The sequence below is a fragment of the Neovison vison genome, chromosome 6 (assembly GCF_020171115.1).
Source record: "Neovison vison isolate M4711 chromosome 6, ASM_NN_V1, whole genome shotgun sequence".
Lineage (NCBI taxonomy): Eukaryota > Metazoa > Chordata > Mammalia > Carnivora > Mustelidae > Neogale > Neogale vison.
In genome coordinates, this window is record NC_058096.1 from 224,202,507 (window position 1) to 224,229,224 (window position 26,718).

The 26,718-nt window shown below is 63.9% G+C and overlaps 1 protein-coding gene across 2 annotated transcripts; it reads right to left on the minus strand.

Moving 5' to 3' along the window:
* Positions 1 to 1,563: 1,563 nt before the first annotated feature.
* Positions 1,564 to 24,890, minus strand: PALM (paralemmin). Of its 2 annotated transcripts, XM_044254751.1 has the most exons (9): positions 24,809 to 24,890; positions 14,224 to 14,275; positions 13,673 to 13,753; positions 13,389 to 13,519; positions 11,699 to 11,822; positions 10,727 to 10,748; positions 9,488 to 9,547; positions 7,034 to 7,165; positions 1,564 to 3,478 (listed from the first exon to the last, which is right to left on the minus strand). In XM_044254751.1, the coding sequence occupies exons 1-9, from the start codon at positions 24,811 to 24,813 to the stop codon at positions 2,988 to 2,990; spliced, it is 1,098 nt and encodes a 365-aa protein (XP_044110686.1). In that variant the 5' UTR covers positions 24,814 to 24,890; the 3' UTR covers positions 1,564 to 2,987. The 2 variants fall into 2 exon arrangements, with proteins under 2 accessions (XP_044110686.1, XP_044110687.1); XM_044254752.1 differs by lacking the exon at positions 7,034 to 7,165.
* Between the last annotated feature and the right edge of the window lie 1,828 nt (positions 24,891 to 26,718).

Below are 26,718 nucleotides of genomic sequence, written 5' to 3' on the forward strand. Positions count from 1 at the left end.
CAGGACCCCCGCCCCGGTCTGCCACATCCCGGGCCTCACCTGCGGGCTCCTGGCCCCCAGCAGCCCCTGAGCTTGGCTCCGACCCTGCCGACAGGCGACAGGCGCAGAGACGCCGGGTGCCGCCCCGCCCACAGGTTGCCAGGGGACAGGGCCCTGCCAGGGGAAAGCAGGTGCACCCCCTCCTCCCGAGCTCCACCGGGGCTTGGGAAACAAAGTCCAGAGGAGGAAGGAGAAAGACGATACCCAGGCAGGGCGGAGGGCAGGCAGCATGCCCATGGCCCGCCGTCCCTCAGCCTCCAGGGCCTCCAGCCCCACGGAGCCAGGGCTCACAGAGGCCTCTTTCTTGCCGCTGCCAGGCTCTCCAGGACCCCAGAGTGGGGGTGTCCCTGCCCAGAGTCCCTGCCCAGAGTCCCGCCCAGCCCCCTGCCCCCCTGCCAGCTGGCTCAGCCCATCCTGTGGGGCTACTACCCCGGAGATCCCTTTCGGGCGCTGGTCGGGGGCGGGGGCATGAAGGGTTCTGCCAAGCCTGGATTCAAACCCCACTAAGCCTCCCGGAGCCTGTCCCCTCCTCTGAGATGGGGACATTACAGGGCTGGGAAGGTCCCCCTGGCCACCTCGACATAAAAGACCAAATGAGGACATCAAAAGTGCCAGAGAACACGTGCAGGGTGTGCAAAGCCCAGGACCACTGATGGACGGGGCACCGAGGCTCGGCGTGGGCAGGGGTCCTGCCTGATTCTCCGTCAAGGACTGCAGAAGCCCAGCCTCTCTGGGGAGCAGACCCAGCGGCCCGGCGGTCAGTCCACAGTGGGGACAGGAGAGGGACACACACACTGTGAACGGGATCTTCATCCCCTGCTCTGGGGCTCTGTCCTGACTGCCCCATGGCTGGCTCTGGGGACCCTTGGACCCTCCGTCTCCTCTTTCATCAAATGGGAGGACTGGGATTTGAACTGCAGCCCCTCATCCTATCCACTCCCCCTGTTGCTTATACAGGGAAAGTGCGGCCCCAAAGGGCGGAGACTGGGTCACCCCGCTCACTGGGACAGTGGCGGAGACAAGGACACCATCCTGCCCCCGGAGAGGCAAACTGAGGCACAGAGAGGGTGGAGAACGTCCGAGCTCAGCTGGGGAGACAGAAGCGGGGGACGGCAGCCACTGTAGACTGTCGCCCCACCGTGCCCCCCACCCCGTTTCCCAGGGACTGGTCCCTCTGCAGAGCCGGGGGAAAGCTGGGCATCCAGCAAGGGGCTGCCGTGGGCGGGCGGGTTAGGGGAGTTGCAGAGAACCAGTGCAGTCCCCGCCGGGTCCCCCTTACCTCCAGGCCTCCCTGCCCAGGTGCTGCTCAGATGGGCACCGGGACAGGTGGGCACCCACTGACATCCCCCACCCCCGCCCCCGGCACTAGGCTGAGCCCGAGGGGGCCCGGGGACTGCGGATGGAGGGAAAAGTCAGCTCCCGAGGGGGGGGGGCCCTTCCCCGGCAGAGCCGCCCTCGTGGGGCCGCACCCTGGCCTGGCCACACCCTCCCACCCAGGTGAAAGCCAAGGACTGCGGGGCCGGGGGCTGTTCACACGGTTTATTTGCTTCTCTGGGAAAGTCAAGAACATCAGGGCCTTGTCACACATCAAAGCAGAGGGGCACTTCCGCGGACGCTCACAGCTCAAGGACTCAAGGAGGAGGGGTCCCACGGCCACTGCCCAGGGTCACCTCAGAGACGCCCCCCCCCCCCCGCCACCGCGGGGCAGAGCTGAGTCGGGGTCTAGGCTGCGGCCGGAGGTGGGCCCTGCACCTGCCCTTGGCACCAGGCCGGAGGCCCCCGGGGCGGGCCGAGATGGGGCCTCACGGGCCACAGCCCACAGGTGTGGGTCTGTGAGCGTGCGCATAGATGTGCCTCTGGGGGCATGTGTGGCTGCATCCGGGGGGAACCCCTCACCCCTCCTGGCCAGAGGGGGACAGGCTCACGTCGGGTGGGCAGCGCAGGGGACTCTGCTGAGGAAGCCCCCTGCCCCGGGCTGCGTGCGCCCGCCGCTGCCCGAAATGTGCCAAGCCCAGTGGAGCCGGCAGTGGCCTGATCTCTGCGGTACGGCTGGAGGGACCCAGCGCCCTGGTCCAAGCAGGTCCTGGGCCGCCCCCCAGGGTCCCCAAATTAGCACCAGGAGGAAGGAGGGCCCAATGGGAGTCGGAGCTAGGACAGGAAGTGGCTCATAGGGGCCTGCCTTATGCAAGGGGCGGCTCGAAGGGCCCGGCCTGCAGGACACAGTGCAGGGGTCACGGACCCCTCCTGCCTGGGGGGGATATTGGGGGGGCTCTCCCTTCCCAGGCTCCATCACCCACTGGCCACGCCCCGAGAGGGCATGGGGGGAGGAGCGCATCAGGCTGGGGATGCCTAGAGGGGCCTTGAACCTGACCTCTGACCAAGACTCCCCAGAGAGGCATGGCCTTACCCCAACTGTCCAAGCTATGGACACCAGAGCTTTGGCCGGGAAGCCCCACTCCCAGGGGCTAAGCGGGGACAGAGCGTGCTCCCAGGAGCCCTCGGCTCTCCGGGTCCCTCTCCAGCGGGACGTCCCCTCAGGGACCTCATTGGAGGTGGCAGGAAGGCACAGGCAGGAGGCCCAGAGGGCGGCGGGCTGGCCCGGGGCGCGTCGAGGCCCCCGGTCATCCCGGCCAGGACCGCTGGGGCTGGGGGCCGTTTTGTGGAGCTGCCGTGGCGTGGGGGGGGCCTTCATTTCGGGGAAAGCGGGTCTGTCCATGTCTCTCTCCTACCAGACGTAGGTGCACGGCTCAGTGGTTTGGGGGTGTCGGGGGTGATGGGGTGGGGGACCCCTGTCCCTCTCTCTCCAACAGAAGAAACCTCGGAAGGAACAAGGGACAACCGCACGTCCTGGGGCCCGTGACTGCGGGTGGCGGGGGCAGACGCCGGGGCCGGGCTGGTGGGGGGCTGTGGTGTGGAGGGCGGGGCTGGGGGCTGGGGGGCCGGGGCGCTCACATGACGGAGCAGCATTTACAGCGCTGCTTCTTCGCGTCGAGGTCCTGGGGGTCGCTGGCGGGGGCCTCGGGCCCCACCTGGTTCTCTTCCCTGGAGCCCGCGGCGGTGGGGGGCTCCGCCGCGTCCTCAATGACCACCAGCTCGGCCGTGATGGTGTCCTGAAGACCCAGCACCTTCTGGCTCTCGGCCTCGTCCTCCACGTTCTGGTAACCCATGAAGATCAAGGTGACCGGAGGCTCCTGGCCGGGCCGGACGCCTGGCGGGCCGGACGTGGCCTCTCCCGGCTGCGCCTGCACTCCGGGGATCTCCCGCCGGGACGGTGTGCTCTGCACCGGCTCCTTGGACGCCCCCCGGGTCTCCGCCGTCCCAGCCGTGGACCCGGCCTCGCTCAGCGCGACCTCGTCTGCCTTGTGAAGGAGGTCGTCTACCTCGGAGGAGCTCAACGGGCAGACCCCGTTCTCCGCAGTCCCGTCCACGGCGTGGACCACTGGCGGGGGCGGGGAGAGAGAGAGAGAGAGTGAGCGGGCGCTCGGAGGCGGAGGCCTGGCAAGGCTGCGGGCCGCCCTCCAGGCTGGGAGAAATGAGAAACTGAGTCACACCTTTAAAACCAGCTGCCTCCCCAAGCTCCAGAGAGCGTCCAGGCCGGGGCGCCGGTCAGAGACCGGGGGACTGGGATCTGGACTGGGGACTGTGCGCCCGCATTTTGCGGCCTTTCCACATTGCCCGCAACTGGGTCCCGCACGGCCCCCCAACAAACCCAGTCTGCTTCTGCCACTGCGAAAATGGTCGGGCTCGGGAAAAGGCTGCCTCCAGCCTACGGTCCCTCAGCTGGCCAGGCCGAGCCACTGCTCTGTCTCCGGAGCTAAGTGCGTCTGCCGCCATGAGGAATCTCAGGGGCTGTGACAGCTTCCTTCTGGGTCCCTGGTTTAGCTCGGTCACTCAGTGTCCTGTTCCCTAGGAAACGCGCTGCAGGCCAGGTCTGCTGCACTCTGTCCCTGAAACCAGTGATGGCCTTCTCTTTCTGTTTTACTTTTGTAAAAGATTTTATTTATTTATCTGACACAGAGAGAGAGAGATCACAAGCAGGCAGAGAGGCAGGCAGAGAGAGAGAAGGGGGAAGCAGGCTCCCCGCCAAGCAGAGAGCCCGATGCGGGGCTCGATCCCAGGACTCTGGAATCGTGACCTTAGCCCAAGGCAGAGGCCTAACCCACTGAGCCACCCAGGCGCCCTGGCCTTCTCTTTCACATGTAAGCACTTTGTAATTCCCACGTTGATGGCCTGCCTGTCTCTTGAAACTAAGGTTCATGGGGAAGGGTACTTTTAAACTTGGGGAGGAAAACTAAGGTTCATGGAGAAGGGTACTTTTAAACTTGGGGAGGAAGGGGACTCCGGTCCAGGAACACAGGGCGTGAGATAGGAACTTCATAACGTTCCTTACGGCCACCTCTGCGACCTCGGGCACAATCACTTTCTGGAACGGCTCTCCCTGTGTCTGAAAGGAAGGCACAGTCTCCCCTAGGCAGTTCCCTGTGTGCAGGGAATCTTGCTCAATATCTTTTCCAAACCTCTCCGACTGCCCCACGGGGTCTGATCTGCCATGACCAGAACGCCGGCAGTAGTACCCACCACACTCTGACACCAGCCCAACAAACTCCTGGAAACACAGCTGCCCGCCTGTGGGAGGGAGGGACACACCGGCCCTCGGGACTTGCCTCCTCCTGGGCCAAGGGTCAGGGCTCCAGTTCCTGGCTGCTGGCCACAAGAAAAGTGCTTTCTGCTTTCACTTTCCAAACCCCTGGGGAGGGGTGTCCATACCTCAAGGCTTTGCAGCAACTCTGGGCTGGAGGCCCAGAGGGTGGGGTGTCTCCAGATTACACAGAATCAGGCTGAGTACTTCCCGCGGCCACTGCCCCCAAATAGGAACCCGAGCCCTCAGCTGCCATGGAAATGGCTCACCTTCCCATTGCTAAGCAACCAGACTCCAGTCTGGCGGATGTCCAGAGTCCCCCAGGGCTGGGGCCAGGCTGCACGGAGTGGCCGAGTCCTCTGCCTCTAGCCCCATGAGCTCATTCTTGCACACGAGATGAGGCAGCTGAGACTTGACCAGGGTCACACAGCTAGTGAGAGCTGGAACCGGGGTACCACTCAGGTCTATGTCCCCAAACCTATGGCTGACACTAGGCCCCCTTCAAAACATCCTGGATGCTGCAGAGACCCACCAGCCTCTAAGAACATGAGGCCTTGGGAACCCAAACCACGGTGAGCTATCATGCCACAGCCACCACGGTGCCCACAGAGATAATGGTAACTTAAACACAGTAACAAGTGTTACTGAGGATGTAGGGACAGGGGACTGTCACACACAGCTGGTGGGAAGGGGAGGGGCCACCGCTGCAGAAGACAACCCTACCCTGGCAGTTCCTCAAAAGGTTAAACACAGAATCCCACACGACCCAGAAATCCCATGCCTAGATATCACCCAAGAGAAATGAAAACATACGCCCCCATAAAAACCCGTACAGCGTTCTAAAACCAAAAGGTGGAAACACCTCAGACATCCATCAGCTGATGACTGGATAAAATGTGACCCAGCCAAACAACGGAACATTATTTGGTCCTAAAATATGAACGTGGAGGGACGCGGACCCACGAGGCTCTGGGAGGGACCCAGACACAGGAGGCCACAGGGGGAGTGAGTCCACGCGCGTGACACGCGCAGACCGGGTGAATCCCCAGGCAGGACGGGGCCCGTGGACGCTGTGGTGGGGATAGGAGGTGATGGCGTTTCGGTTCGGGGAGGAAAAATGTTCCGGAATTAGCGAGACTGCGCGACCTTGTGAATAAGAGAAAGCCCACTGAACCGGACACGGATCTGCGCGTCCCGGGCCCTCCCACCCCGGACGCCGTTTTCGTGTGAAGACGGCGTTTGCGGACTTGCTAACGGACTCCGCAGCCGGGTGCTGGGATTTCACACTCGGCTTAGGCGATCACCTCCACGGGCGCCACTGCGGGAGGAAAGCAGATGTTTGCCTTCATCTTCAATGTACCTTCCTACTGTATTCCTTTTATGTGACACATTTTAACTAAAGTGGGCTTGTCTCCTTCTGCCATCAGAGTCAGTATTGCCCTCCTAGGTTTCCTTGTAAACCACCCTTACAGGCCAGGCCAAAAATGACCAAAGTTTAAATGCCGAACTACTTATAAAATCGCCGTCCGAATACTGATGGCTAACACAGTTTAAATGAAAGCCTTACTTACCTAAAAACAAAGAAGAGTGAATTTTATATATGTGAATTATACATAGGCGGAGACATAGAGACAGACAGACACGCTGGGGCTTTGGACGAAGGTCGCCCTGCTCCTCCCCGTCAGGTTTCCTTGTGGGTGTCCCCCTCCCAGCTGCCAGAGGGAACCCCAAAAACCAAACCAGATCTCAGCACCAAGCCCCCTGCTCACCCCTCCCTCCAGGGCTTCACCGGACCCCTCCCTCCACCCCACATCAGCCCCACAGGCTCCCTCCAGTTCCTCTAGTCCAGCAAACTCATCCCACCACAGGGCCTTTGCACATGCTGTGGCCTCTGTGAGACACACCGTTTCTTTGCACACTGCTGCGCATTGAGGGAGCTTCTGCGCACTTCCTCTGAGGAGCCACCCCCCGGCCCTCTCCCTGTCCTGCTAGAACCTCCCAAGGCCCCCTGTGCATCTCTGGGGGTTTTGTCACCTTCGTCAAAACAATACTTATTCAAATTATTTGTGAACCTCAGGCTGCAAGGCTCTCCCAGGACAGAGCTAATTTCCACTCTGATTTGAGTCCCAGAGCCCAGCCCAGGACCTGGCGCTCAGCCAAGCTTGAGGACAGGTTCCTGGAGTGAACGAAAGAGGGGGCTGCAGGTCCAGCCGGGAACAGCCTCTACGCCAACAGCGGGCTACAGCCATGGGACCCTGCCCTGAACAGTGTCTGTGCCAAACCAGGGTGGAGGTCACGCTCTGGCTCAGGCTGTGGGAAGGGGGCGGGGTAGGTTGGGGGGTGGGGGCTGCATACCTTTGGTCTCGTCTTCGTAGACCTTGATGCCCTGAGGGAGCGGCTCCCGAGGGAGCAAGGTGGTGCTGGACAGCACCCGGGTCTCCCCAGTCACCTTGTCCTTCTCCACCGTGATCTCAACCGAGTACATGGCTGCCATGAGAGGCACGGGTTACCCGAGGCCACCCGCCCACGTGCCCCCCCGCCGGCGGCAGGCAAGCCAGGGAAGGGGAGCCGGCAGCGCGGAGCCAAGCAGTGGGGACGCCCTCTCCACGGCACCCCCACCTCCACACCCCCCAGCTTTCCTGCGCCACGGGCATCTGCCTGAGCTCCTCTGCTTGGCATTCGAGGCCCGAGCTCGCCGTCCCCTCCCGTCTGGAAAGCCTCAGACTCTCGGAGCCGCCGAGTAAGTCGGAGGGGGGCAGGCCTTGACCCCAGGCACAGCCCAGGGTGAGCTGGGGTGAGCCCGCGCTCCCAGCGGGGTCTCGGCCCGGACCCCCGGCTCAGCCTGTCTGCTTCGCACCTTCCTTCCGTCAGCGCATGACCCGGTCCCCAGCTCTTGCGCTGCGAAGGGCGCCCGAGACCCTGCGGAGCATCAGGACCGTCGGGACCGTGGCTCAGGAGCCACTGCGCTCCGTAGAGGCCATCACCGCTAAGCTTACATGAAGAGACGGTCCGACAGCAAACCCGCCCCCGGGCGCTGACCGCAGCCTCCAGGACCTCGCCCTGAGCCCCGGGATCCTCCCTCTCCTCCACGCCTGCCCCGGGAGCCTCTGAGTCACGCGTCCCAGCCTCGCTCGCTCCCAGTCGGCCCCTGTAAGCTGCCCCTGCTGGGTCTTCCCAGCCGGGTCAAGGCAATTCTCTCCTCCTCCTCTCTCTCACCCCCCGTGTCCTCTGCAAATCCTGTGGGTTCTGCCTTGGGAACACCTGGAACCCGCCCACATCTTGCCCCCCCACCCCGGGGGTCCCCTGTCCAGGCCTCCTCACCCCGCCCCACCCCTCCGGAATCCGTGCAGTCCGCCCCAACTCGCTTCCCGCTACACCCACGGCCTGTTCCCCCCGCTGCCGCCAGAGGGCGCCGGCGCGCACCGAGTGGGGCAGGTCCCTGCTCTGCCTGAAACCCTCCGGGGCTCCCTGGTGCCCCGGGGTAGAGGCCCCAGTCCTCCGTCACCTCCTCCCTCTCTCCCCCTAACTCCTTCCCCGGCCTCCGGGTTCCTCCCCAACAAGGCAGGTAGGGTTCAGCCCAGGGCCTTTGCATGTGCTGTGCCCTCCCCCGACACACCTATTCCCCTCACCCCCCACCCCGACGTCTCGCTCCCTCACTTCTCTTGGAGCCTCGCTCAAAGGTCACCTGCTAAGTCTGACCCCCCAAGCCCTCTGACTGACCCGCACCCCCTCCAGCTCTGGACGTTGCTGTCTTTGCTCCAGCAGCTCATGGTACAGGGCAGGGTCTTTATCAGGATGTTAGCTCCCTCGGGCTGGGGCCCTCACACCTTGCATACAGCAGGTGCTCAGTAAGTGCTTATTGAATGACTGGTCCAATGAACGTTATTTAATTCCACATCCCTACACAGCCTAATACCCTCACCTCCATACAGTTGGGTGGGTTGTGCACCACACAAGGTCGTTGGCTAAGGGGGTCAGCGCAGGGTTGGTCTAAATGGCAGAGAGGCCCCGAAGACACCCCCTTCTCTGGCAGATGCTACCCTCTCCTCCTGCCTCCTGGGGCAAAGTGGCCTGACCCTGCATGAGACCCTGGGCCACCCCTGCCGCCCTCTTCTTCCTGGGTGTCCTGGTGTCCCGGCCACCGCGTCCCCAAGATGGTCTTCACCTCCCTCAGTTTCAGGCCTGCACAGCTCACACCAGTACCCCGGTACAGCAATCGGGTTCTGCCCGCTGTGCTCACTGGTCCCTTCTCTGGGCTAGTGCCAGCAGGCAGGGACTGGAGGGGCGCTTGTCTTGTGGCAGAGCTGGGATCCCTACTGCAGCTCTGAAAAGCTTAGCATTAACCCGTCTCCCTTGGCTTCCCAGAAGCACAGAGAAGTCTGAGTCCCCGCCTGGTCCCCTCCAGGAACAGGGTGCTCCCTCCCTATCCTGAGGCAGCCTGGGGACAGCGGAGGAGGGAAGATCTGCCGTGGGCGTGTGCGGGCGTGTGTGAGCGTGTGCGGGCGTGTGCAAGCGTGTGTGGGCAGGTGTGCGGCCCCTGCCAGGCCCCGGGAGTGAGCAGCAAGGTTGGGGGATGCCACGAGGGGTGCTGGGTTAGAGCACTGCCATGCGAGGGGGCCCATCTTCTCAGGGAAGCTGGGCCAGCACGTGACCATGGAGCCAAAGCAGAGGGGGCCTGGGGCCAGCCGCCACCCGAAGGACCACAGCTCCTGCTGAGGGCATGTCTGCGTCTGACCTCGCGCCCGCCTCTCCGGGCTCCCCGGGACCAGGGCTTAGCCCAGGACAGCAGCGGGTCCGGAGATGACCCACCTGCCTTCATCAGGGTGGAGCCTTCGACCGGCCTCACGGGCGTGTTGGAGACTCGCTTCTCTGCTCAGTAAGCAAAGGGTGGAGAGAGATGGGGGTCAGAAGGGAGAAGATTGCCCAGACCCCCAGACATCCACCACCTGCAGACACCCCCCAGGCCCCCAGACATCCACCACCTGCAGACACCCCCCAGGCCCCCAGACATCTACACACCTGCAGACACCCCCCACGACCCCCCAGACCCCCAGACACTGTCCCAGACGCCTGGGCCTACCCTGATGCACACATGCACCCAGACCCCCCACCGCGTGCGTACCCAGAACCCCAAACACAACCAGCCCCCGGTCCATTTCCATCTCTCAGCCCAGATGATTTTCATAAAATCCCTGAGAGGCCTGTGTGAATTTTTTTTAATGATTAAAGTTTAATTCCACAGTGAGACACTCCCCTGAATAATTAACACACAACAAATCAGGCCGAAGACACTCTGACCACCACACCCAACCCTGGCTGGCGGCTTTCCCTCCGTGCCTTAGATGTGAAAATAGATGAGTTTGAAATACATTTTAAAAATATAACTTAATACTTTCATATGTTCCATAAGCTATTACATTTAAATTAAATATATTTAAGTGTCCTACAAATTTGTGAGATACCTGCAAATGCATATTATCGACCTGTAATAATTGCTGAGGAAGGGAAAAACGGATCCCAGACTCCAAACTTTGCCTCTTTTTTTGGTCTGTTTCCTGCATAACCACCTTCCACATCTGTGCGGGGGGGACCCTTCTGTTTTTTTTTTTTTTTAAAGGGACCCTTCTGTTTTAACAGTGCCCCTTCCCAGAACGGCTGAGACCTTGATTTCCTGACCCTGCAGAGCCCATTTTGCAGACGTGAAATCCGAGGCCTGCCCACCTGTGCCGCTGCCCAGAGCAGCGGGACGTGAGGTAGAGGCGGGGCTGGGCGAGGGCACCCGCTGCAGGTGGGGGGGACATCCCGGGCCTCGGGCCTCTCGGGCTGAGCCCTCAGGTCCCTCACCTGTACCAGCTCCACCCAGGGTCGTTGCCCTAAGGGAGGTGATGGCGTGGGACGGGCTTGGGGCCGGGGCTCGGGGGAAGCGCCCGCACCCGGTCCCTGTCGCTGCTGGTTTTATCAGGGACAGGACCCGTCAGGCTGCAGGTGCTGGCCTCATGCCCACCACCCCACTCGGGCCACAGGACGGAGGCCCCCCCCGAAGCCTACCTTTGGGCGTGCCCACCGGGGCCTGCAAGAAAGAAGGGAGAGAGGTCAGGGGTACCGGTGCTCCCTTCCCGCTGATGGAGGTCCCCACCCGTGCGCAGAGGGCTCGACTCTGCCCCTGGAGGCCCCATCGCGGGGGCCGTCTCCTGAAGGGATCCCCAGCCCTGCCCTAGCCTGTGACGGCCACCTCACATCCCTGCCCTGCTCAGAAGCCTCCCGTGGCTCCCAAATGCTCCCCGAACAAAGCTGAAACCCTTCTAGATGACCCCCAGGGCCCTGTGTCCACAGACCCCGGCCTATAAGCTCTCCCCCCTCCCACATCGCTGGCCAACCTCCCTGTTCCTGGGACACATTCCCACCCTGGGGCCTTTGTGTGCGGCATCCCCTGCACCGTGGCTTCTGCCTGGCCAGCTCTCCACTCAGCCCCCCGACCACAATCAAAGTCCCCCAAGTCATGTCTCTGTCCCTTAAGGTACTGTCTCTGGCTCCTTCGGGACGTGGGCATCTCAAGGACAGGGACCCCACAGTCTGTGCTCCGTCAACCTCAGGGAAAGCCCCCTCTCATCTTGAGTCCATGCCTGGAGAACTCCTATTCAGTTTTCAAAACCCACCTCCTCCAGGAAGTCTGCCTAGAGCTCCCATGCGTCAGCTTCCTCCCCAGGAACTCCACGGTGCCCCTGGGCTTACCCATCCCGGGCCCACCATCCTCCCTGCATTTCTGGTCGCCTGATACCACGTCCCTCTGCTCAACTGAGGTGAGTCAGGGAGGCTGGGCCCAGCCCACATCACCCCAGTGTGCCCCACACCAGGCCTTGGCAGACAGCGAGAGCGGGACCAGTGCTGCCAGGGGAACAGCTGGACAGGGCTCAGACCGTGATGTCGGTCGTCACGAAGCCCCAGGGGCCCCTGCCCCAGCTCTGGGGCCGGGGAGGGCCGGGGAGGGCTGGGGCCCCGGGGACATCACCGCCCCCTCACCTGCTCAGACTCCAACACCACGTCTGCCTTCTGGTCCTTGGCTGGGCTCGGGGCGGCGGGCCTCTCCCCGGCGGCGGCAGCGGGCAGGCCTGCGCCCTCCAGCACCTCAATCTCCTTCTGCAGCCTGGGGGTGGGGCACGGGAGCCACGGTCCTCACTGGGCACTTGTGGGCACCCGCACTGCTCCGGGTTCCTGGCCGCGAGGTCTCCCCACAAACCGTGAGTTGGTCTCACCCTCCCCCTTGCAACCGGGGAAACTGAGACGCAGTGCGGCCGCCGCACGGGCCGGCCAGCAGCAGGGCTAGTGTGACCCCAGGCCGGCCCGTCCACGGGCCCCTCACTGCCACAGTTCGCTTCTCTGTTGGTTTCCAACCCGCGCTCCTGCTTTCCGCTCAGAGGCGTGTATTTTTACGGGAAGCTTTATTTCTCCGGGGAAACTGGAAAAACCATGTCACCTTCCAAGTACGAGACGATAACGGCGCATGTGACCCGGCGGGAACAGAACAAAGACCTCCGGTCCCCTTGCAGCCAGTGCCCACAGGAGGCTTGGGGCCACGGGCCTGTGGGGCCCTGGGGGTGAGTCTGAGGCCCCTACAGAAGGGAGCGACAGCGGCCACCATTAGGGTCGGCCTGCAGGGCTTCCTGGAGGAGGTGTCCAGGCAGGGCACCAACCGGGCAAAATGCCGGTGGCGGGGCACCCGAGGAGTCTGCTTCCCTGGGAGGAAGAAAGCCAAGCCCCAAAGCCCCCCGTGTTCGCCAGACACAGGGTAGGGCTCACAGCAGGGCCCTCTGGCATCAAGGCACCCGAGTTTAGGTGGGTGCCCCCACCCAGGGCTATACCCAGCAGGGCGGAACGAGAAGCAGCCGCCCTGTCCAGCCCCCATGGGCAGTGATCTCCCCCAGCTCTGTGTCCCGCTGGCCCACAGCCCTCTGCCCGGTCAGTCCTGGCTATGTGCGTGCAGGCCCGTCGGACCCCCTCACCCCTGCTCTGGCCCAGGCGGACGCAGGGAAACAGGCCTGGGGAGGAAAGTCCCAGCTGACACCTGTCCCCCCTTCTTCCAAACCCGACCCCCCAGGATCCCCAGGTCTTCCCGGTGGGTGTGCCTCGTACCCAGCCAGGCGGTGAGCCAGCGTGCCGCGGGGCCCGGGCCTCTCGCGCCTTCCTTGGCCAAGTGGACATCTGGAATTTTGGCCGCCACTTCCCTCCACCCTGACCCTGCTGCCCTTGGGCTGAGCCTGGGCCTCTGCCTGCCCGGAAACTCCAGTCCTTTTGTCCAGCTCTGGGGCCGGCGGGCATTGGGGGGTGGGGGCCGGTCACCCTCCCCGGGCCTGCTGCAGGCCCAGCTGCCCGGCTGTGGGGCATCAGGACCAAGCGGGGGAAGACTCACCCGATGGGCTGGCGCCAGGAAGGCCCCAGGGAGAAGGCGGCCGGCCACTCCCATCCTCCCCGGCTCCGGCACCCGCTCTGCTGGGTGGTTAGAAGAAGGGGTCCCACCAGGCAGCCCCCAGCCCCGTCAAGCCCAGCGTGGACGCTCGCAGCCCTGTCGAAGCGAACAGGGCCCTTCCCTGCTCCCAGCGGCACAGGAGCCCCCCCCGCCCCCCCGGGCCCAACCCCATCCCGGCACGAGGGTGGGCCCCCCAGCCCGCGCGCTCCGTAGCCACCGCAGGGCCCCGCGCGGCCCGCGCCGCACCTGCCGATGGACTCCTCCAGGAGCCGCGCCCTCTGCTCGTCCTCCTGCATCTGCCTCCTCAGGCCCTCGTCGCCCTCCGAGGCCGCGGATGGTGTTCCCTCCAGCAGCCAGCGCTCCCGCAGCGCCTTGGACTGGGGGCACAGGGCTGGAGGTCAGAATCGGGCTCAGGCGCGGCCCTGCCCGCCCTCGCCCGAGGCCCGGTGCCTGGTCCCCAGGGAACTGACGCCCCCCGCCCCCCGCCCCCACAACCCCCACCAGGCCGGGTCCACGGGGTGGGGGGGGACCTTCAGGTGCTGCAGCTGCCGACGGTCATCCTCCAGCTGCCGGCGCTTTGCCTCCGCCTCGGCCTGCCGCTTCCGCTTCTCCTGGCAACAGGGATGGGCACGGAGGTCAGGACGAGGCCAGGGGCACGCCGAACCCCCAAAGTACCGGAGGCTCTGCCCACGTGCACCCTGCTTTTCTGTGGAGTGGCCCGTTGGACCCTCCCCACCCCCTGCCCCCCCAGCCCCTCTTGACCCCGTCCCCCAAACCCCGCTGCCCCCCAGCCCCCTGCCCCCCCGCGAACCCCAGTTCCCCCCACCCCCCAGCTCCAGCATAAGGGCAAGGCTCTAGATATATACCCCAGCCTATAACCTGCAACGCACAGAGGGTCTTCATGAGCTAGTGGTGTAAGGGCCGCACTCGGAGGCCTGCAGGGCTCCCTCCCTCTTCCTTTCATGGGGAAGGCACTGGTTTCCCGGGGACCTTGCCACACCCTGGCTCTGAGTCCCCAAGGCCCTGGACTGGGTGAGGGCAGCGGACCCCTGTCCACATTGCTAGGGGGCAGGAAACTCACTGCAATGGCTTGGAGCCGCTCCTGCTGAGATGTGGTCTCTGCCGCCAGGACCCTGGAGGGCGGGGATGCAAGGTCACGGTGGGGTCCACCCCTTCCTGCCCTCCACAGATCTGGTTCGGATCCCAATCCCAGCCCGCCTTCCAGCTGGGCGGCCTCCCAGGCTCCGTCTGCAAAGTGGGGTCCCTCCCCTGCCTCAGAGGCAGCGCAGTTCTCTCCACCTGGCCTTACGACCTCACGAAGACCCCCCCAGCCCCCCCCCACAGCCCCCTGGGGCTCCCTGGGAATAGGGCCCAAGGACAGGAGGGTGAGGCTCTACCCAGAGACTTGGGAAGGGTTTGGGGAGGCAAGAGGCTGAGCTGGGCTAAGAAAGAGGCGGAGGGACTCCCAGCAGTCAGGGGTTGATCAGGAAGAGGGACCAGGACCAGGACAGCCCCCGCTTCACGCTCCCGCCCACCAAGCACCTCCAGCCCTGGGAGGGACACGCGCAGGACACCGGCCCCACCAGACCCACCGCCCTGCCCCTGGGACGTCCTCTCTCGAGAAGCTGCTTCCCTGGAGTCTGCCCGGAGCCCCAAGACACAGAAAGGGCTCCGAGCATTCGGAGAACACGCAGGAAGAAGAGACAAACCCGAATTCGGCCCCAGACCCCCTCTTCTGTCCACTGGATGCTTTCTGAAAGGCACGCGGTGTGGTTTTTGCCTTAAAGCCGCGTGGACCAGGAGCTTGATAATGTCAGAGGCAAGGAAGGGACAGGCCCTGTGGGGGCAGGCAGCAAGCCCAGGGCCAGGAGGGAGGGTGAATCCTTCCTGCCCTTCCCTTCCCCTTGGCTCCCCTGAACCCCACTACCCACGTGGCAGGCCAGGGAGGAGACTGCAAACCTGGCTGCTCCCTTCCATGGTCTCTCACGGGGTCCCTGGGAATGGCACACAGTAGGTGCTCAGTGAAACCTGTGCAGCCCTGAGCGACTACATACAAGGCACCTGATAGTAACCTCGGCCTCCAGGGCTGGGGGACCAGATGCGGCCTGAAGAGGAGGCGGGGTCCGGAAGTCTGTTCCCAGCCCAAATCCTGAATGACCCCAGGGCCACTCACGCAGGCCTCAACGATCTCCCGGGGGCAGGGCCTGGTGCCCACAAGGAGGGGCTCTGAGCAGTGGGAACCAGACCCTTCACGTCCCCCTACCCACTCCAAGCCCCCCAGGGACTGAAATTACAGACCCCCCCCCCTTGGTTCTGCTGCACACAACCCTCCCCCAGCCCTTGGCCCCGGATCAGGCTTGGGAGTCATTCTGTGGCCTCCAAAGACCCCCCACCCCTTTTAGGCCTTGGTTCTCCTTCTGCACAAACAGCAGGAACAGACGCCCCAGCTCCTGTTCTATGCCCCCTCCCACTGTGGTTCAGAAAGGAAACGGAGGCCCAAAGTCACACGTTGTGCTGGGCCCACTCTTGAGCCTCAGCCCTCCCCCCAGCCCAGGTGGCTGCTCCCGGTGGACATCCATCATGAACTGCGGTGACCTTCCACCCACTCCACTCGGGTTCGGTTTCCTGGCCTAGCTGAGACACACAAAATCATCTGGCTCTCACGCCCCAGACAGGTGACCCCACCCAGCTCTTCCCTTCCTGGCGGGTGGCATCTGCCCCCTTTGTGCTTCCCAGGGACCCCAGCACTGGTCACACCCTCTGTGGCTTCCGTCTCTCCTTCCTCAGGGAGGCTGGTTCAGTTGGGTGGAGCTCAGGAAAGGCTTGATCCAGCAATCCAGCTTGGAGACCCTTCCTAAAGGGCCAGGTCAGCTACATTTCTGAGTCGGCCACACTGTCCTGTGTAATCCAGGCAAGGTGACACCCCCAATGTTCCCTATAGAGACCCACCCTCCACTTTTTGCAAACCTCACATTTTTCATCCCATGCCTCTACCGTAGCCTGCTACCTCCCTGGCCCCTGACAGCCCTTACCCACATCCCAACCAGAACCAGATTCTCAAAACAAGATCAGAACGACTCATTCTCCTGCTCTTAAGTCTCCCTGGCTCCCATCACCCCTTGAAAGAAACGCTAACGCAGCCCAGCCCTACCCACTTCTCTGTCCTCACCTCCTCTGTTCTCCTGCTTGCTTACTCTGTTCCAGCCACCAGGACCTTCTGGCCACACCTGAACGGCACCAAGCTCGTTCCTTACTTAGAATCATTGCATTACTGTTCCTCCTGCCTGATACGCCCTTTCCTTGGCTGCGAAGTGAAGCCCAGAGAGGGCAAGTCACTTGCCCACAGTCACACAGCTGGGAAGGGGCAGAGCTGGAACTAGAACCACAACAGCCCAGCTCTGGGACACACCACATGTGGACCCTTTCCCAGCTGGCCCTTTCCCAGCTGTCACGGGGCCTCTGGGGACCCAGCGGGGACAGAGGCAGAGCTGGGGGAGGGGCACGGAGCAGCTGAGACCCCAGTGCACACAGGGCCCTGAAGGGCAGAGGCCCAGCGGCCCAGCAGGCAGGTGGTCACTGAGGCAGGACACAGGGACACAGGGACAGCTCTGGCCAGCCTGCCGGGCTGCAGACAACAAGGCCGGCAGTGTCCTCGCCTGGGTGGTGTGTCCCTGCCGGCTGAACCAGGTCAGGGGAAGGTCAGGCGGGCAGTGAGAAGCAGTACACGGGGCCCAGGAAGAGAATTCCATCCCTCCCGTCAACGTCCCTGTCCCAGCCCGAAGGGCACAGGCAGTGTGCCCCACTCCCCAGGCCTGAGGGCGCCAAAGTGGCCCCGCCCCAGGCGCCACCCCCCCCCCCCCGTGGGGCCCACGGGAGGCGGTCGCCCTGGCAACTGCGCCGTCCCCATGGCAACGAGGAGGCCGGCATGCAGGGGGGTTGGGCCGGCGCAGAGCAAGCATCTCCCGCCCCCAGCCAGGCGCTGGGGGCTAAGGGTTTCCTGCCCTGGGCCTCAGGGGCTGCCGGGGGTGGGGGGGGGGTGGTGGGATGCAGAGAGGAATTGGGGCCTACCCGCCCCCCATGCCTAGGGGCGCTTCCCGCCCTAGTGTCGGGGGACAGGACTCTCCCCAGGGCAGTTCTGGACCTGCCCCCAGGGCCAAGTAGCTCAGGTCAAGCCAAGATAATGCTCAGCGTCGTAAGTCCAAAAAATAAAACCCAGTACAGCCACAGAACCCTAATTAAACATCAGTAAAGTCAGAGCACGCAGCCCCGCACTCGCCGCCTTCCACGGACAGTCCCAGCCCAGTTTCCAGGATGGGAGCTGGACGGCAGAAGGGGGTGCGTGTGTCCAGGACCCTTGCTGAGCCCATCAGGAGGGGTGTGCGGGGCAGGTGGGACCATCGTCCCCGTCCTGTCCATGCAGGACCTGGAGCTGCTCCATGGGGAGCGGGGTCCCGGGTCCAGCCAGGCGGGCTCCCGTGTGTGCGCAGTGTACACGCGGCCCTCAGAGCCCCTGAGGTCCCCCGGAGGCCCTGCCAGGCGCCCAAGGGTGGGGGGACGCCCCCATTGTCAGTGGGAGGCTGAGATGCTGACGCTCGCCGGGGCTCGGGAAGAGCATCAGAGCCCAGATCCCAAGACACGCTGGGCAGAGACACTGAGGTGTGGCAGCTGTCCTCACCGGCTGTGTGACCCAGGGCAAACCAGCCTGTCTCTGAGCCTCCACAGGCTCCGCGGGCAAGAGGCCGCCTCGCGGCTGCCGAAGGGGGAACACGCCCTCCGGGAGGCCCACCCTCCGCACACACACTCCTGTCGTTGCCGGATTATTTTTACAGAGCTTGGAGCAAATTCCGGCTCGAGCCCCAGTGTGGGCGGCTCAGGACTGGGAGGCTGCGGGCGCGTCTGAGACAGTCCGGGCTTCCGGAGAGGAGCTGAGGAGGCCCAGACCCAACGGCCCTGCAGAGGCCTCAGCCTTGGGACCCATTTAGTTTTTAAAGGCACCAGAGAGGTCAGCCAACCCGCCCAAGGTCACCCAGGAGGCAGGATGAGGTGGGTCTGAGGCAGCAAGCGGGTGCTGGTGGGGTCGAGCCCTTCTTCCAGAGCCCACGCCAGGCAGCCCCAGCAGCATGAGGGGCCCGGGCCGCACTGGCGCTGAGCCCAACACCAGCAACATGCCTGGGCTAACTCAAAGGAAACAGCTGACTGTGCCCTTGGCCATGGGGCAGGGAAGGGGAGCAGAGCCTCACCAAGGTGGGGGGGAAGGGAGGGAGCCCCGTGGCCCTTGCTCCACTGGGGTGGCTGGAATGGGGGGAGCTGAAGGTCACAGCTGGCTCCCAGCTCCCTGTGGGGGCCTTCGTCTGCCCTTAGCCCCAGAACCTTCCTTCCTCCAAACCATCCTGCACAAACCTCAACCTCTCGTCCGTTTGCCCCTCTTCCTCTACCGGCCCCCTGCCTTCCGCTGCCTTTCCTCCACCTCCAAGCTCAGGTCAAGGGCCGCTGCCTCCTCCAGGAAGCCTTCCCGATGATCTCCTCCCTTCGTCCCCTCACTGGGGAGGAATTCTCTTCCTCCGAGACCCTGAGCACTCAGCACAGGTGACCGCCGCCGTCGCCGGCTCAGGAGGCATGCACAGGCTTTCCAGAACCCTCAATGCTCTCCACCACTCTCCACCATCCTCTCCATGGTGGAGACTGAGATCAGAGCAGGCCACAGACCCAGAAGAGCAAACCTGTTGCCTATTAACCAGGAGGGCGGGTGGACCCTGCCCTGGGCCCTCACGAGGGAAGGGCAGTGGGGCATGAATGGGAACGAGGGCTCCAGCGGCTTTCTCCAGCTTCAAGTAAGCTGGGCCTCAGTCAGCTGCAGAGACCAGCCCCAGAGCGCCAAGGTCCCCACCGGCCCCTCTCCCCTCCAACATTCCAGGCATGCTCCCACCGCAGGACCTTTGCACTGGCTGTGTCCTCTGCCTGGTGTGCTCTCTCCCGGGCCTCACTAACTCCCTCGGGACTTCCCTCAGAGTGTCCTCCTCACGGAGGCCTCCTCTGTGCCCCCAGTCCCCTCCTGGGCTCACCACCAACCGACACCCTACAGCCACTTCACTTATTTTGTCTCTTATTTCGCTACAAGGACAGTGTCTCCTTCTGTCCCCACCAGGTCCCCAGCACCCAGGGCACAGCAGGATGCTGTGAATGTGTGAACGATACACATTCAATAAATGTTCACTGGACCGGGGAGTCAGTTAGGATCCCGACCCAAGAACTCCCTCCCCCGTCCCGTTCCCGTCCCCATGCCTGTGGACCTCCTGTCCTACGATCACTTCCTTTTTTTTGAAGAAACCTACTGTGACCTCTTACATTCATCTACAACAGGACGTGGCCCCCACATCCAGCAGAGGACAAGGGACAAGTCCCGACCGCTTCAGAAAGGACTACACAATTAACGTATAAAACAGCCCCGATATCCATCGACAGATAAACAGATAAACACAGGTCCCCACGCGGGGGAGTGTCCCCGGCCACCAGCAGGAGCGAGGCCCCCACGCGCGCGCGGCCCCAGGGACAGACCCCGAGCCCACGGCGCTCAGGGAGGGAACCAGACACAGAAGGGCACACGGGGTGTGAGTGCACGCGTGTGACGCGCCCAGACCTGCCTCCTCCACGGACGGGACGGGGACTCGTGGGGGCGGGGGCTGGGGAGGGGGTGACGGCTGACGGCACGGCTGATGGGGGGTGACGGCTGGGTGTGACAGAATGTTCTGGACCTGGACAGAACCGAGGGTTGCACGACCGAGTACACACCCTGGATCATACGCTGCCGGCGGGGGACCGTGTGCTGTGTGCATCTCAGTTCAAGTGAGAACACACACGTGCATCCGTACAGCAGGAACGCGGACCCTCTCACGCGGGGCTGGGCTGCGGCCAAAGCTGGGGTCCAGCCCACCCCGCGGGGCGTTGGGAGATCACGCCAGCCCTGCCCTGAACTCCGCCTGGTTTGAGCGCAAACCAGCCGGGCAGGGCCTCCTTACTCTGCGACAGACGTCACCAGAAGTCCCCCCGCCAAGCTCCTGCCCCTCACCTGGCCTTCACAGCCCCACAGGGCTGTCCCCTCCATGTACCCTCTGCTCTCCCATGTACCCTCTGCTCTCCCAGGCCGGGCTCCACCCACCACTGCCCTGCCGTCCACGCAGCAACTGCCACCCACTCTGATTCCCACCTCTCTTTCCCACCACCGGGCCCGGCCTGGGCTCCCCTCCGGATTCCCAGCCTGATCCAGACTGTCCCGTGATGGGCTCAGATGGCCCCTGAGTTCCTGCCCTGAGCCCCTGGGCAGAAGACAAACACCTCAGCCTGACGTCCCACTCCCCGGACACCGAGACCTGCACCCCACCATCCCATGCCATGTGGGGTCCCTCTGTAGCCCGGCCAAAGGGTCCCTGTCCCTGTGTGTCCAGGGACTGCGGCATCTCTCCCTGACCTGGGGGCAGCTCTGACTTCAGGTCTCTGCTGCCCAGACACGGGGTCTACCCCCACAGCCCCAGCACTTTTCTCCAAGCTGCCCCCATGGGAAGTGTCCACACTGAGCCCGACTTGCTCCTCAGACCCCAGAGGTCAGAGGTGAGGTCAGAACCTCACCCCTCCCCTCCCGAGGGCACCATCCATGGCTGCCCATGGCTCCCCTACTGGGCCCTCCGGGCCTTTGCACAGGCCAGTCCCTCCGCCAGGCACGCCCTTCTGCCCACCGACGTACACCTTCCTTCTTTCTTTTTCGAGATTTACTCACTAGAGAGGGAGTCCGTGCGTGCAAGCGGCAGGAGGGGCCGAGGGAGCGGGAGAGTCTCAGGCAGCCCCGCGCTGAGCTCCAGGCGGATCGCGCTGAGCTCCAGGCGGATCCCGGGCTCGCACCGCGACCCTGAGATCAGGACGGAAACCAAGAGTCCGAAGCCTAACCGGCTGAGCCCCACAGGCGCCCCCAGGTACACCCTTAATACTTTTCGCAGAGCAGTCCGTGAAGGGAGGGACCAGGAAACCCCCCCAGGCCACGGAGAGGGCCGTCCACGGGCTCCCGCAGGGCCTGCTCCGCACACGGCGGGCGGCTCAGCGGGGGCCGCGGAAACGACCCGACAGCTCTCCACGCAGAAGCCAGAGAGAAATCGGGTCCCGGACTTGGAAAAAGATACGAATTTTTTAAAAGAACATCAACTCATTCCCCAGCATGAGCGTCCTGGAGACGGACCTCAGCACGGGGCCGGGGAAGAGCCCAGCGCCGGCCCGCTCCTCTCCGCACATCCTGCCCGGGAGGGGACGCGGCGCACTCAGGTCTCCACGCACCAGCTCCACCTAGGAAAGTGAGTGACATGCTCAGAGGCTCATGGAGGGGTCCGGACTCCACCTGCCAGGCACCGCTCCCACTCAGCAGACACAGAAGGGGCCCCTGGGGGGCCACAGGTACAAGGCAGATGATTTAGGGGCGAAACCCACCTTCCATGTGGCCGAAGAAACGAACCAGGGTGAAAAGCCAATGTCCGGATACCTAGGAACGCCCAGACTACAGCCCGGCAGGACACAGCAAGGTGCAAAGACCCCTCCACGCCCCCAACGCTGGCAGCTGGAAGAACCCAGAAGCACGTACGTCCCGGATGTGTGGCTCCAGGTGTGTCACGGTCACCTCTCTGTACCTCACTTTCCCTACCTCGTAGGGCTGCTGTGAAGATCCAGCAAGTTCACACAGACAAAGCACTCAGAACAGGACCCAGTACACAGCAGGTGCTTACTAAATGTGAACCACCTTCTTGAGTTCTTGCCACCATCTCCACTGCCCCCGGAATGTTCTTTCCCTTCCAATCCACTCGCTGTTCCCGCGCATTCCCCTTGTTTCAGAAGGAAATGCGACACTGCTGCCAAGACTGAGAAGCAGAAGGGGCTCCCACAGCATCGGAGTAAAAACGTCACAAAACAGATACAACGAGAATAGAATCTTCTTATGGGGTTCAGGTACCAGGGTCTGAGACTTGCGGGGAGTGGGAGGGGAGTCTGAGCATCACGGCCCCGAGCTAACTCAGCCTTCATTACCAGCTGGCCCCTGAGGCTCCTGGGGTAGCAGCCCCTCGCCCCGGGGCCCACAGCAAATCCTTCCCAGAGCAGGATTTCCACCCGGCGGAGATGCTCTCAGGAGCGTCTGTCCTTCTGTCTCACCTCAGCAGCCTGGTCTCTGTCTCCCTGGAGTCACTCAAGAATTACTGTTAAGGGGCACCTGGGTGGCTGTCGGCAAAGCATCCAACTCCGGATTTCAGCTCAGGCCGTGATGCCGGGTCCTGGGATCGAGCCCTGAGTCGGGCTCCTGGCTCAGCGTGGAGTCTGCCTGTCTTCTCCCTCTGTCCGCCCTTCCCAACTTGCATTCACAAGCTCGCTCTCTCAGATAAATAAAATCTTTGAAAAAAAAAAATTGTTGGGGCGCCTGGGGGGGCTCAGTGGGTTGGGGCCTCTTCCTTCGGCTCGGGTCGTGGACCCCGGGTCCTGGGATCAGGCCTGCATCGGGCTCTCTGCTCAGCGGGGAGCCTGCTTCACCCCACCCCCGCCTGCCTCTCTGCCTACTTGGGATCTCTGTCGAATAAATAAAATCTTAAAAAAAAAGAGAACTGTTAAATCCTCAAATTGTTAAATTAACAAAAACTAATTTAATCTTTAATGCTTACATTAACAAAATTTTGTGAAATTCTTAAGTTTATTTTTAAAACAAACTTGTCAGCATCACCATAAACCACAACCACCTCTGGCAACTCTGATGGCAAAAACCCATGGGAAGGGAATGGGGGGTTCGGTCCCCGCAGCTGCTGCCTCCAGGCCTAAGCCCGATCCGCCCCCTGGAAAAGGAGCGCGGGCGAGAGCGAGGGCCGGCACCCGCCGGAACCAGTCCCCACCCATCGTCCGCCCAAGCACCCCAGACAGAGGCCTTCTCTCATGGCTACTCAGTCCCTGCCCGGGTCTGCACCCAGAAAATCCAGTGATCCATGTGATCCATGAAAATCCAGTGATCCATGCGGCGCAGAGCCTGTGGCATTATGTGCCAAGGGGCACAGGGGCAAGGCAGCAAGCACCCAGGGCACTCAGCGTGTGCTGAGTGACTCTGGGCAGTGTCTGCCCCACTCTGGGCCTCGGCATCGCCGCGGAGAGCAAAAGCGATGGCAGGAAACGAAGCAGCAGAGTCCGACAAGACTATCCCTTCATTCTTCGGCTCTGCGTGGACATTTCCCTGGTTCTTCACCCCTCGTCCCCTCAGCAGCCCCCTCCCCACTCCCCGCACTCCACTCAGGGTCTGCTGTCAGGAGGCCTGGAGGCTCCCTTGTGGGCCTGGGGAGCAGAGCAGATAAACAAGTCGGGGAACCTAGCGCAGACACATCCGGGCCCTGGCTCCCCTGAGCCCTGGCTGGGCTCCCAGGGCCGGGTGGGGGAGCAAACTGGGCTTTTGTCTGGGTTTTCAAAAGCAGAGGACATCGGGTGTCGCCTTCCTGGGGAGGGTGTGGCGGGTGGCGGGTCACAGGCGAATCCCTGGAGAGGAGGCGTTGGCTCACACCCAGTGAGAAGGGCAGGAGGAGACAGTCCGGTGGGCTAGCTGGACCTCCATGTCCAGGCCTCTGGCCAGGGTGGGGACCTGGTCCACAGCAAGGTGCCTGCCAGGCCTCGGCACACAGTACGGGGCCTCCAGGATCCCAGATCCCGCTTCCCATTCCCTGGCGTCGTAAACACACCCGGCAACCTTCCAGCGCCCACCTGTGGGAGTGGGCCCTGGGGGTCACCCTGATGCCAGGAAGAGAGTGGACTCCGCCTGGAATGCCCAGGCACCCTCATGGATGGAACCTGTGTGAGAGCTCTCTGCCCCCCAGCAGCTTTACCCCGAACCCCGCAAGGGCCCAGGCCCACCCTACCTGCACCACAGGCCAGCCAGGCTCTTGGCTACAGCATTTGGGGCCCCATCTTGGGAACACTTTCCTTGGGAAAAGACCAGACCCAGGCTCCCGGGCTGGAAAGCACCTGGACCTCCAGGCCCACACACATCGTGGACAAGGAAGGCTAGAACAGCCCCTCCCTCTGGCAGTTCTCAGGACAGTGTCTAGCGGCTGGACCCAGGCCGGAGCGGAGGCCCCTGACAGCGCCGTGGCCCTGAGGGAGCGCCGCCAGCCAGGGCCCGGACTGGCGCGTCCAGGGTACCGGGAGCGCGAGCTCAGGCTTGGAGATGGTGGGCGGCGGTGAGCTCAAGGCCGGCGCGAGGCAGTGGGCAGGGGTCGGTCCATCACCCCTGGACTCCCGCTCTGGAGCCCACAGGTGGCCCAGGGTCCAGGCTAGCCCGGGGGCGCGGGCGGGGCGCGGGCGGACACCCGGCCTCCGCCTCCCTCTCCCTCTCCCCTGGGCAGCTCCCAGCCGCTGCGGCCCGAGTCCCCGTCAGCCCGTGGGCCGCCGGGGTCGGGGGTGGGGGAGGCCTCAGGACGGGCGCGGCCCAACCGAGCGCTTCCCCAGCCGAGCTGGGGTCCCGGAGGCCCCTCGCCGCCTCCCTCTCCGCGCGGGGGCCGCGACGAGCCCTACGCGGGGCCGGAGTGGCGCAGGGCCTCCCCCCTCCCTCGCCCCCTCGCCCCCGCCCCGGCCCCCAGCCCTCCGCCTCCGGCCCGAGCGCGCCTACTCACTCCATTTCCTCGCGGAGGTCCGGGTGGGTCGGCGATGCGGGGCGGGGGCGGGCGCGGGGCGGGCGCGGGGCGCGGGGCGGGGTGCGGGGGGCTGGCGGACTAAGGCCTGGCGGCGGGGGCTGCGCGGCGCGGGGGCGGCGGCACCGGCTCGGGCATCGCCCCGCGCGCGGCTGTTTATTGTCCGGGCGGCGGCGGGCGCAGGGGGTGGGCTGGGCGCGCGCGTCTCCGCCGCCGCCGCCGCGCGTCCTGCGCTCGCTCCCCGCGCGCTCCCTGCCGGCTCCGGCGCCGCGGCCCCGCGCCCGCCCCCTGCCGGCCGCCGCCCGCCCCGCAGCGCCCCCCGCGCGGCGCCCCGGAGTGGTGGGGGGCGGGGCCCAGCCGCGCACCCCCGCGGTGCAGCCCTCGTCCCAGGGCGGCCGCCGCTCCGGGCCTGCGGAGCCCCGGTGCCCCCCGCCCCCGCCCAGCTCGTGGCCCGGAGGCGGCGCGGCGGGGGGCACACAGCCCCAGCGAGCGAAGGACGGCCGGGGCCGGGGAGGGGGTGTCCGGGCCGCTGCTGCAACCTGAAGGTCCGGGAGAAGAGCGTCCAGGTGGAGGGCGCCGGCCGGAGCCAAGATGCGCTCGTGGGGCTGAGCCGCACCTGTCGGGGGAGGAATGAAATCACCGCCATTGCCGAGCGCTGGGCAATCAAAATTGATCCATTGAATCTGCCCCCCAGCTCCCGTGGCCACACTGCAGGTCCCTGCGGCCAGAGGGAGCGAAGGGGCAGTGGAGAGAGCCCACCGAGCGCAGGCCTTGTTCCAAGAGCACTGGGGAGCCAGAGCAGACTTCCGAGCAGGAGAGGGGTCAGCCTGTTTTATTTTTGTGAAGGCCCTTCCCGCGGCCAGGTGGGGAGTGGATTAAAGACAGCAACGAGGCTTGGAGACCGAGAAGGGGACTCCCAGGGACAGGGCTGAGGCAGGAGAATTCTGGACAGGTCTTGAAAGGGGATCCGGCAGGACCGCCGCCAGATGGGATGTGGGATAACAGGTATGAGAGTCCCCCTGTCTCCTGGGGAGCCCCCGGAAGGACACAATGACATGGACAGGGTTGGAGGGATGACAAGGGTGACATTGGGTGGACATCTGGACACCAACATTGGGGTTCAGTGTGAGGCCCAGGGGTAGCAATGCGGTTCCCCAGCCTGGGGAGGCCTGGGCAAGGTGATGCCACCCTGGTTCCTTATAGTCGATCCTGAGTTCGTCACGTTGCAATTGTCACCAAGTAGACCCCACAGGCCGGGAGTGAGGCAGGACCTGTCCCCACCAACATGCAGACAGTGGCCCCAACGTCCCGGGTATGAACCCGGGACGCGAGAACAGTAGTCCCTGGCCCTGAACACATATGGGGTATGAAGTGGGGGAAAGTAGAGTCTTCAAAAAAAGGAGGGGTGTGCGTAGAGGGAAATAACCTCAAACGAGCCTTGAATGGGGAGGGTCTTTGCCTCTTCCTCTTTGCTGCGGATGTGTACCCCTTCCGCACGAGCACAGTGAGGTGAAATCACACACCAAGAACACACAGAAAAGCCCCGAGAAGTCTCAGGGATCCCAGGCAGAGAGCCTGTGTGCCCCTGGGTCTGTTTCTTAACCTCTCTGGGCTTCCTTCCCCCACCTCCCAGGGCTGCTAGACGGTGCGAACGTGCTGGGCACAGAAGCTCAGGTTCAGCACTTCTGTAGAAGACCGGATAGTCGATGTGCTCAGCATTGTGGGCCAGATGGTCTCTGTCGTGAAGAGTCAGCTCTGCCCTTGCCGCCTCCAGGCCACCAGAGCAAGACACAAATGCATCCGTGTTGCCGTGTGCCAGTAAAGCTTTATTTACAGAGCAGGTGCCCGGCCAGGTTTGACACCACACCAGGTGCTCAGCAAGAGTGGCGGGA